This window comes from Aplysia californica, unplaced genomic scaffold, assembly GCF_000002075.1.
Source record: "Aplysia californica isolate F4 #8 unplaced genomic scaffold, AplCal3.0 scaffold00411, whole genome shotgun sequence".
Lineage (NCBI taxonomy): Eukaryota > Metazoa > Mollusca > Gastropoda > Aplysiida > Aplysiidae > Aplysia > Aplysia californica.
In genome coordinates, this window is record NW_004797681.1 from 189,618 (window position 1) to 201,224 (window position 11,607).

Sequence of the window (11,607 nt, forward strand, 5' to 3'; positions counted from 1 at the left end):
CATTTCATTTTCTCCTATAAAAAAAATATGATAAGTGTACTGACGATATACTATGACGTTCTGTGTCTGATTCTGAATTCATCATATTCCTCATCATTGCCATCTTTGTCATTATCTTCTGCAAGACCACAGCTCTCCGTTGCCTTGGATAATTTAATTCTAGTACTTCTACTTTCATAGCGGTAGTGATAAAAGTTGTACTAATGGAAGTGATGACAATAACAGTGCGTGGAAGTAAATTCTAAAAAACTTTTTTTTATTTTAATTTTTGGATGTGTATGTGTTAAAGTTGATTTTGATTAATTTAGGAGGTGGGCTTTGATTCTGCCTGACAGGGTCGGCACAAGCAGGGCTGCCAACCATCCCGATTTTTTCGTAATCATTACGATTTTTTAGACTCGCTACAAAATTCCGATTGTAAGGCGATTTATTACGATTTTTACCGTCAGCAGATTTTTGCCTATAAAAAAATATTTTTGCCTTTTTTTAAATTTTACAAGGCTTAGTTCAGACCTGTAAATCGTCCGCCAATATTCGGAAAACTGCCAATCTCTAAATTAACCCCCCGCCCCCCTAACACAAAGAAACAGCTGGCCCACTTCGCATGAGTTAGCCTTGCCCACAATAATACATACTGTACGCGAGTAGAAGCATAGAAGCATCGCTGCCATGCTGCTGAGACCCAAGCAGTCTAAAAATTACCTATTTTTGTTCGTTGTAATAAAGTAATTTGAAAATGAGAACACTATTACTCATTTTTATGGGAAATTACTAATTTTCTTCATGGTCATTACTAAAAACCATGGAAATGGGTTGGCAGCGCAGCCCTGCACAAGCAGAGAGGGATACTATTATAATATCCTAGCAGAAAGACCAAGGTGCTTGATGAAAATTCTCTCCACTTGGCATCGAACTCGGTTCTTCTGCATGTGATGGCAAAGTGCACAACCGGTACCCCTCAGACACTGGTCACATGTGTGGGTTAGTGTGTTAGATCATAATAATAATAATAATAGATAGCATTTGTATAACGCATATTCCCACACAACAGCAGGCTCTATGCGCTTTACACTATATTATCACTACCATGTCTCATAATACACTCAAGTATGGATATCGCAGTAAAAAAACTTTCTCATTGCCATTTTGCATCTCTAGGATCTTCAATTCAAACACAGGCAAGGCAAAGAGCACCATCTGTTCAAAACAAAGATCAGACAGGGAGCTTTCTGGACTCTGCCTCAGGTAAGTTTTAACTCACTGGGTATAGCATCTTCACTAAATACAGTCAAACCTGCTTTAGCGTCCACCTGTACAAAGGACTACTTCCCACTTCCTTCCTTGCGTTTAAAATAATATTCATTATAATGACATTTTCCAAGACGTCCACCAGTCTATGACAACCGCCTTTCTCATCAACAGTCAAAATTGCCTAAGACAGCCACCCATTGTTGATAAAAAAAATTATCATTGATAGGTAACTTGGACAGTGTCATACCTATTTTTTTTTCTAATGAGGGGTGGGGAGGGAGGTGTTTAGGAAGTGGTCATTTGCTAAAGTGATTGTTTTGGACAGGTAGCCATCAGAATATTTTTCTTTGTTTCAGTTAGTCTTTAATACACCATTCTTAGATTCTAGGAAGATGAGATGTTGGTCTCACATGGATCAGGTAGTGAATGCTGTTAGAAAAACAGTAATCTGTGTTCTGAGTGGAGTAGGATCTGGCAAATTATCAAATAAGTGAGTTGCATAGCTTCAAGAACATTGCATCTAGACTTTGCAGTTTGTCAAAGTACAGTCAAACCTGCTCATATGGGCCCCCTGTATAAGACAGTTACCTGTACAAACAGCCTCTTCCCCACTTCCTCTCTTTTATATTTTATATCTTTTTCAGTATAATTACACTGTGTGATGTGTAAGATGGCCACTTTTCTCATTGTCACTAGTTACTGTTTTTCTAACAGCATTCACTACCTGATCCATGTGAGACCAACATCTCGTCTTAGACAGTTTCGACTATACATTGAACCAGGATGATAGACACTACAAATTGTTCATGTTCATCGGCCATTGTTTGTGTACACTCTGGTTATCTCCTTATGTTTTGTCTGTTGTCTTGTATGATACATATGCTTGTCAAGTTTGTAAGTTATGTTTGTCTTCTTGTATGTGGCACATACTGGTCGTCTCAACTTGAACTTGTATATGATATATACAGGTCATTTCAATATATATATCTTGTCTGTCTTCTGTGTTATTGAAGGCAGCTAATTCCTGTTTTCAATTATGTTTGAGATGTGAGGAGGAATGTTTGACCCTCTTGCCATTATCGTCATGAATGATTTGAGGTTTATTTGATGGCTGTAAGTAAATTCTTGCGAGTGGTTGGCACAGGCTCTGGTATGGTTAGCTCCCTCTTTCCTGTCAAACATCTATCATCCCTATCTCTCTTCCTTCTATGTATGTTACTCTCTAGTAACACATCTAATCTTCGACACCCTTATACGACCTACTCGTGGTGCCAGTGCATAAAACTCTTACCAAAACTAAACTGAACATTAAAATCACTCAATGTTTTATGTCAAGTTTGAACAGGGGTTTTTTTTTGGTTTTTTTCATATTTCAGATCCGCGATGCTGGCAACCATTTGTGCTGTGCTCTGGAAATTGTCTCTCGCAATGAAGAAAACTACACGTACAAATCTGTCAAGGAAGTTTTCTTGGTGAGTTTTCTGTTGTGGATTACTGCATAACATTCGTTTGTTTTGTTTGGTTTTTTTACTGAACACAACAAGAGTTTGCTATTTTCACAATTTTTGAAGAAATTTATGAAATCAAGTCATTTGCAAAAGCACTATTGTATTGGAACACATGGCATTGGGCGACTCAAATAGCAAGTTCAAAAGTTCAAAATATTCGAGAAAAACTACATGGTCAAACTGCCAACCGGTCTACAGACTGCTAGTCAGATTGTCAGGTTCTATGGACAATGGAAATAAGGAATATAAGGCTGTTAGGGAAAGAGCTTCCGCTAGAGCACAGTTTGTTCTTCTGATATGAATAAGTTATGGACAAGCTGATATGGGGATAAGTACACATATTTGTATGGCTAGGACAGCGTGTAACAAAGTTTCCACGAGAATTTCACTGGGGTCTGATTTCTGATCTCTTATCTGTGGTTTCTGATTTTGGATCTCTGATTTCTATTTCTGATTTCTCTGAACTTTGATTTCTAATTTTTGATGTCTCTGGTTTCTGATTTTTCCTCAGATCCTGGATGAACTGATGGACAGATTGATGAAGTGCCGACAGTGTTTGTCCTTGCCCAAAAGGAAATCCATACACGATCTCATTGAAAATCAAAACCTGGTACGGATGAAAAGAGAAATGCGGGGAGGAAAAGAATAAGGAAGAGAGGAAGAAAGGTTGTTAAGTAATGGGCTGAACAATTTGGGTTGTGTGAGTGTTTGTGTGGGGGTGGGATGGGGATGATGAAGAAGAGGACTAGCCAAAATCGTAGGAGAAGGAAAGAGAGGAACAAAAGGGGAAAATTGAGGGTGAGTGTGGGGGGGGGGAGGTTGTCCCGATGTCATTTGTTTCGTATGGTTAACTTAAAGCGAGAGATTTGCTGAGATTCATGCTGGGCTCTTAGATATGCCAAAGTGGAAAGGAATCCCACCCAGTTTTGAAATCCATAGCGTCTGACAGTAAAAATATGAGCTGTATTTGAGGGACATTCAATAAAACAGGTCTTTACTCTGTTTGGGAAAAAAGCAGGCTGAAAAGTTGAAATTTTTCCACTCGCAATGCTACTTCTTTACATAGTCAGCCTGCAAATTTATGTATGTTTGTCATTTTTCTTTGACCTTCAAAAATCACTGAGCATGATTTGACCTCATATGGGACTCACACGATTCCTCCACTGCAGATAAAGCATCTTCATCACTATGGAAATGCTGTCCTTTGAGAGTCTTTTTTCAGATTTGGGGAGAAAAAAAAAGTCAGAGGATGAATAATAGGATAGATGCGGAGAGAATTTAGATACCACACTGCTTTGCCATTTAAATTGCCTTTACTGCTCTGTGCGCTGGAGTATTTTCATGCAGTGGGAGAAATTTTTTTCACAGCTTCCCTCATTTTCAATAAGTACCGTCACAAAAAGTGCTTTTAAGTTCAAAACCACTCATTGGAAGTTTTTAAAAGCCGACTCTCAGCATTTCAGACTTATAGAAATCATATTCTGCAAGTTTCATCATTTTACGAAAATTCCTTCCTAGTTGGGGTGAAGACTCAATGAACACCCCTTATAAATGCAGTTATTATAATAATTATTGTTAATTTAATTGTTTTTCAAAATTATTATTATTATCGTTATTATTATTATTATTATTGACAATGCTTCTTATTGTCTTCAGCAAATCTTCAATCCGCCTCTGCCCAACGATATCGCAGTGTCTTTCTACATCCACACGTCCAAACTAGTGCTTGCCCTCTACGTCCTGCACCACAATGGTCAGCACAAGGTGGAGATCACGCACAGAGTGCAGGTCAGTTTTTGGTCACTTGTTAAAAAAACTTTTTCTTTTTAAATGTAAGTGATTTTACGCCTCCATTGACACAGTTTAGATTGTTAGGAGGGCTTTCCACCCTGCCTGTTAGGACCAACCCTGGCTGAGAGGGGGATATAACCTAACCGTTACATCACAGATGTCCATGGCATGTCATGGTCGTAGTAGCTTACACCGATGGAACTGTGGGAGATTTTTTCCAGGGTTTTTATCAATGGGGGGAAAATCCATTCACGCTAAAAGGGCGGAAGTAAAAGAATTGCAGAACTCCTGCTGTGGGTACATTGATAAAAGTAAACTTGAGCCCTCCATTCGGACTAGAATCAAAATGCACATCCGGTTTCTCCAATCTCAATGTGACATCATTTGGGTTGTAGTGGCATCTGTCATAAAAAATGGGGGGGGGGGAGAGAGAGAGAGAGAGAGAGAGAGAGAGAGAGAGAGAGAGAGAAAGGGGGGGGGGGGTCTTTTTATTTTTAAACTTATTTTGTGTACCAGGGGAAGAATTGTACTTTTACTGATTAATCATCACTGTGAAGCAGCAGTTGAGTAGAGGTCATTGTTCAAATCCCTGATGAGGTGCCCTTGATCTTGGTTTGTGTGGGAAGTTTTCTAGGCCCTGCGCCCACTTGACTCAGTCCTGTCAAATATGATATCGGATGTCTCATCTCTTAATTTTTGTTTTAGTTTAGTAAGAGTTTTACAGTGCTTGCAACTGCATAAGGTCATATGAGCATGCGGGCTCATCTCTGAAATAACAGTTGTTAGAAAAGATGTGGAACCAATACCTTTCCCTGGCCTGCTTTAGTTGAGTATTTAGGAGACACAGGCTTACAACTTGCATCTGTACTGTAACTGTTACGCGCTTCGCTGTCGCTCACAGAAGACCTTAATTCAATTTCGCCTGTGGGGAGTAATTTTATCGTCTCAGGTTTTTCTGCTGGGATGTTTGGTCCCTCTTAGCCCGGATTGGCCCTGACTAGCAGGATCAAAGACCGACCCCCTAAGAGATTTATGCTGTATCAATGGATACATAAAACACCTATGTTGAAAAAAAAATAATAGACCAGGCTTGTGAATGATGTTTGTGAACGTTTTTTTTTTAAATCGTTAATGAGCAGGGTGTGACGTTATCCTAGATAAGGTAGTCCTTGGTCTAAAACAACTTGCTGCAGATAACTGTTGTTGTTTTGTTGGGGGGATTTTTTCTCTTTTTTTTAAATTTAGAAATGTTTGTCAATGTTACAGTATGTATATTATGCTATTCATTATTATATGAAATATTGTACATTGAATTTAAGTACCATTGTAAGCCAAATCTTCACTTTCAGCATAAAACCAATCAAGCAGACCCTTCCCCCCCCCCCAAATTAAACATACTTCTGCCACTGAAAACCAAATGCTGATTTCTCATGTTGCCGTGTGTTGTCATGGCATGTTGTTGTATGTGTTGTTCTAATGTGTTGCTGCGTGTGCCCTCAGGTGGAGGCCATAGTCAAGTGGCTGAATGAGGCCATCATATTCTTCACCCTCTCCCTACAGCAGTGCCAACAGCTCAAAGACAAGGTCAGTGCAGGGATAGGCTTAGTTACCTCTTCCGTATCCTAGAATTACGATGTTCTATCTGCTCAATACCCAGTTTTGAGAAATTTGACGTCAACTTTGTCGAGTTTCACAACTTGTCAAACTTTTGTAATGCAATTTTTTTAATATCTTGATAAAGACTCTGAATAATCTTTCAATATTGATAGAGCTGATAGAACATTTGGATTTTGACCTCATGGTCTTAGTAACTCAAAACAGCCAAAAATGTCAGATAGAACTTTGTAATTCTAAGGTTGCAACTTGTCTAGGGACTGGGGTTCTTATTCTAATGCGATTTTACATGAGGAATTACATTCTTGACCTTGAGAATGAAACCTGATCAGGAATGTTTCCTCTTCACTTCTTGGAGACAGTAGTGTGTTACCTTTGTGAATGTTAGAGTGTCAACAGAGACAATGTGTGTGTTACCTTTGAGAGTGTCAGCAGAGACAGTGGTGTGTTACATTGTGAATGTTAGAGCTCTTCAACAGAGACAGTAGTGTGCAGCATTGCGAATGTAGTGTGTGTATGGACACAGTAGTGTGTTATGTTGTGAATGTTACAGTGTGTCAACAGAGAGTAGTGTGTTAACTCACTGAAGACGGAAGGATTTTACTATGAACAAGCATCGAAGACTGAAGGTTTTTTCAAAATTGTTTAAAATTTTAACCTTTTAACCAACTGCAATGCCCTATTGAATCAATAAAGAACAACACAAGAACAAAAAACATACTAAAGTACAAGTGTCTATCTCTACTAGCATGAGTTTTTTTAAAAGGTGTAAAATTCAATGTTCAATAAATTTACGAATAAGAAAATAATAGACGCCATATAGATAATCACTGCATGCTTACAACACAAGCAGTCTTAGCAGTCTCGTAACTAAAAATGCTCTGGATCAAAAAGTTATCGACCAATTTCCTGGAATTTTTTTAATGGAATGAAACAAATGGCTACGATAAGTCTAAGCCGGATCCTGTGCTTTTAGCCGCATTTATATAGACGCTACCGGCGATAATGATGATCCCGCGTTTTTCCATGGGAACCGTCACACAGAAATGACCGGTCATCCCGTGTTTTTAATGGGGAAATGTCTTCAGTGAGTTAAGTTGTGAATGTAAGGGTGTGTTATTTTGTGAATGTAAGAGTGTGTCGACAGACAGTAATGTGTTAAGTTGTGAATGTTAGAGTGTGTTGTATTATGAATGTCAGAGTGTGTCAACAGACAGTTAAGTCATTTCTTCTAATACATAATATTCGAAGGTCATTTTAAGGTCATACGAGTAAATAACCAATAGTACTGTTGCTTTCAGACTTCACTGTGTAGCAAAATCGCTAGAAATGTATTACATGCAAAATACGTCGGCTACTATTTGATATTACTTTTACAGTTGTTGAGTTGGGTTTTTTTAACTGTTCTTTTTTTTTTTCTATTTTGTTTCAGTTGATGGCTGTGGCTCAAATACTTGAAAGTCCTTGACAAACTCGGTGCTTGAGCGTGACATGAATGGGAGAATGTGCACATGTCTGATGGGGTGCTATGATGAATGTCAGTAGGGTTGTTCAGGAAATGGCAAAGTGATTTTTTTTGTGTGCGCGCGTGGATAAATTTGTCTGTACATTTTGAGAGTTTGGGATCTTTATGTGTGTAAATGTGAACAGTTTGATGACAAATAGCGACAAACACAATTTTCATCTAAGTTTGGCTGACACTGGTACTGTAAAATCTAGAAAGATGAGGCACATTCCAGAGTCAACTTCTTTTTTCACAGAACATCCTTTTTTCCTCTTTAAAGAACTGCTAAAAATGAGACCTTTTTAAATATTTTTTTAACGACACACGACAAAAGCGGGAGAACTTTTTTAAAATGGCAACATATACCCTCTAGGCACCAATCAAGTTCTTTCCTTGAGTCTCACATGACTACACTTGTGGTCAATGAAAGTTTGTGGGTGGTATTTTCACTTCCTATTTATTGCAATGTCGATGTGTCGCATTTTGTCAAAAATATGTGGAGATTCTATCTATAACAAGGATAAGAAATTTCCTCTAAGCTTTACTTCATATTTACTCTAAAAACAAAGTTACTCAAGATTATTGAGTAAATGGGTGAAGATAATGAAATCGTTGTTTTTCTCAAATCCAGAAAAATAGGTATGTGGCGTTTTGTCTCAAAACTGTTCATGTGTCTGTTCACTTAGCGTGCGTCTATGCACTATGCTGTTTTCGTGTATCTGCTGGCCTTTTATGTATAGATGCCCGTGCACTTTGTGTGTGTGTATGTGTTTGTGCACTATTTGTGCGTTCTGGTGTCTGTCCGCTTTGTGTGTGCGTGTGTCTGTGCACTTATGGTGCTACTCTGGGACCATTAAATAATGTTTACTTTCTGGTGGCAGTACATAGCTGGTCTGTGTATGTGGAAGAGACTGATGTAGTGAGTGTGTGTGTGTGTGTCTGTGTATGTGGAAGAGACTGATGTAGTGAGTATGTGTGTGTGTGTGTGTGTGTGTGTGGGAATGTGATATTGCAGTGGCTATTAATGTTTGTACGTGGAACTGTGATATTGTGGTGGGTATGAATGCCTGTCCGTGGCTCTGTGATATTGCAGTGAATGTTGTGTGTGTGTCTAGAGGTCAGCAGTTATTGAAGACCAAAGCGAGTGCTCTGTATCATGTACAGAGGTAAGTGGGGCCATTTGTAAAAAAGTGCTGTCATATACAAACTGATGACTACATATCGTGTACATCCATATCGCATGACAGTGGGAGAGATTGCCAAACAAATTATTTGAACTGCCAGTCATCATATGGTGCTTCTTCTTCTTCTTCTTCTTCTTCTTCTCCACTCTCGATGACAGTCAGACATTGCTTGTGTGATGCGCGTAAACTGTGCAGTCCGCTTCAGATCCTCAAGGCTGCCGTACAGTTTTCTCTCCGGTGGTGGTGTAGCCTACTGCCATGTCTGTGCTCTTTGTGTTATGTCGTGAGTACTGTAGTACAGTGCTGCAGGGTGGTGGAGTTCTTGACGGCCGGCACGGGTTCTATCTTCGTCAATCTGTAGATCGTATGTCGTATTTCTTCCGAAATATGGCAGAATGTCTATCACAAAACCAGTTGAAGAATCAACTAATCCTCATGTCTTGATGTGGTATTTACTTGGTTTACTGGGAGTGTATTGCTTATACTGCGGCCTCCCAGTAAAACCAATGACCATCTCATCTATGCAGATGTTTTCGAAAGGGTAGAACGCTCCCTGGAAATTTTTTATTAGCATTTTCAGGAAGGGTTCAATTTTCTCCTTGCCTTGTGCCTCAGATTCTGAACAATGCAGAAATGTATGAAAGAGGGCTTCAAACCTCTCTCTTTGAAACAGACTTGTAAAATTAAATGGCGTGTAAATGACAGGGCTCCGAGGCCGGTAGTCCTGAATGGAAAGGCAAAAATTGAGACCCATCGCTATCAGTACCGCAACAAATTTCTTCCAATTCCTTCACTGTTGTTCGGGACCAATTGTTGTATACTGACCTTCTTTTAGCTGTAGTGTTTTTCTGCACTTTTAACAGCGCATAAGTGTTTATGGCATCTTCAAGAACTCCATACATCGTCAGTCCAAAGAAGACTAAACACGTCATTGATGTTCAGGTCATCACTCACTCCTGGGTTGGCAACTCCTCTACATGGTAGAAAGTCAAACACAGTACTAGTTTCACCCTGTTCAGTTTCTTCCCACTCATTCTCTGAATACTCTGGCTCTGGTTCATTTGTTGTAGTTTCTGTAGGTACCTCCCAGAATACAATACTGGTTTCCCCCAGCTGAGCTGAGCTGTTTCTGTCGAGACAATATCCAGTGTGTTTCGCTGACTCCTAGTATGTGCAGCCTGTATCTCTTCATCTCTTGTGATGCTTGAGAACTCTTTTCTGCTTTATACATGGTGCGAACATTCCACGACGTAATCCGGAGAGAACTTGTTCTACAGAGAAGGTTTTTGGTCAGGAGAGTCCTTTCGGCTTTGTCCGCTGTCCTTCATTGTTCCTGCTGATGCAGAAGCTCCTCCGTCTCCCAAGATCGAAAAATAAAAAGCTGTGTTTGTTCGTGTTTCTGTAACTGACTGTTTTTATTGGGATGGAAAGTTGGCCCTCTGCAAACTGGCTCTTTCGGGAGACCAGACCTAAGCCCTTTTAGTCGCCTCTTTCGATGCGCAATATCACGGCAGGTGTATTCTTTGCTCCCCACAGTAAAACTGTGAGGCCCCCCACCTGCGGGGGCGACATAAAAGGTGTTGAGCCTAAAAGACAAAAATTCGATGAAAATTGCCAAACTGGCGGGAAAATGCCAGTTTCTTGGATTTCATTATTTTGACGAGCGCCTGATTTCACTATGATGACTCACATTTAACTTGTGACGCAAAAATGTTTTCCTACAACATTTTCAAGCCATCTTCTCAGTAACTTGTGCTGCTTCTGACTCAGACAGCGGGGAGCCTGCCCTGTGCTGGTGGACAAAAGTCTGTCTGTTTGTAGTGGAGGTTTACTGATTTCTATTTTATTTTGTATTAGTTATGTGATTTGTTTGGGTTTTTAATTTTTAAAAATATTTCTGGAAAGGACAAAGAAAATATGTGTGTGGGTGGTTGGCAGGTGCTCTGGTGTTGTTTGCTTCTTCCTTCTTATCAAACGTATATCGTCCTTGTCTCCCCTTCTTCTTTTTTATGTTTGTTACTCTCTTGTAACACCTCTAATCTTCTGGCACTCCTATGACCTTATGCAGTTGCGGGCACAGTAAAACCTACTAAAAAAAAAAAAAGCAAATGTCATATCTTTTTCTCGATCGCATCACACTTGAAGTCTGGTATCTGTCATAAATTGGGCTGTCCTGCTCAGTCCATCAGTCAGCCCGTATAGCTTCTCTTGCAGCGTCAGTGGGGTTGGCCACGTTTCCTGTCTCAGGGCCCTGTGTGTCTTGCTGTGCTGAAGGATGTGTTCAACAGTTTGGTCCGCCTCTCCACACTGGCACAAATGTCATATCTTTTTAAACAATTTTTTTTTGCATTTTCCCCCCCAAAAAGGCCATGGCAGACATGAATCTTTTCATATGAGAAGCTCACATGTTGTGTTGTGCTGATGTTAAATTAAATCATCATGTCATTTTCCTGACTTCTGACATCCTGTCATTTTCCTGACATTTTTCCCACAGTTCTATGTGCCATAGCAGAAGTAATTACTTTATGATGACTTTGTTAATACTTTTCTCAAAAGACTTTTCGATTTGGTCACAAACATTCTAAAATTGAAGTACATTTTTGTAATTCTTTCTTTCTTTCTTTCTTTCTTTCTTTTTTTTTTTTTTTTTTGGATAATACTGCTTGATCTTAATCCCATGTTAGTTTTTTTTCTGATTTTGGATTCACCTTGGGCTACCGTCTGTTCTTTTTACTGAAGAGCATAATACATTGTC

The 11,607-nt window shown here is 39.4% G+C and overlaps 1 protein-coding gene across 1 annotated transcript in view; it reads left to right on the forward strand.

Moving 5' to 3' along the window:
* LOC101858205 (protein rogdi) overlaps positions 1–10,452 on the forward strand; it is a 40,591-nt gene extending 30,139 nt beyond the window's left edge. Inside the window, exons 6-11 of the mRNA XM_005104240.3 lie at positions 1,159–1,245; positions 2,628–2,723; positions 3,271–3,369; positions 4,416–4,547; positions 6,051–6,134; positions 7,597–10,452. Of these exons, the coding sequence (XP_005104297.1) occupies positions 1,159–1,245; positions 2,628–2,723; positions 3,271–3,369; positions 4,416–4,547; positions 6,051–6,134; positions 7,597–7,632 (534 nt within the window). The 3' untranslated portion in view covers positions 7,633–10,452. The remainder of the gene's footprint in view (positions 1–1,158; positions 1,246–2,627; positions 2,724–3,270; positions 3,370–4,415; positions 4,548–6,050; positions 6,135–7,596) is intronic.
* The last annotated feature ends 1,155 nt before the right edge of the window (positions 10,453–11,607 follow it).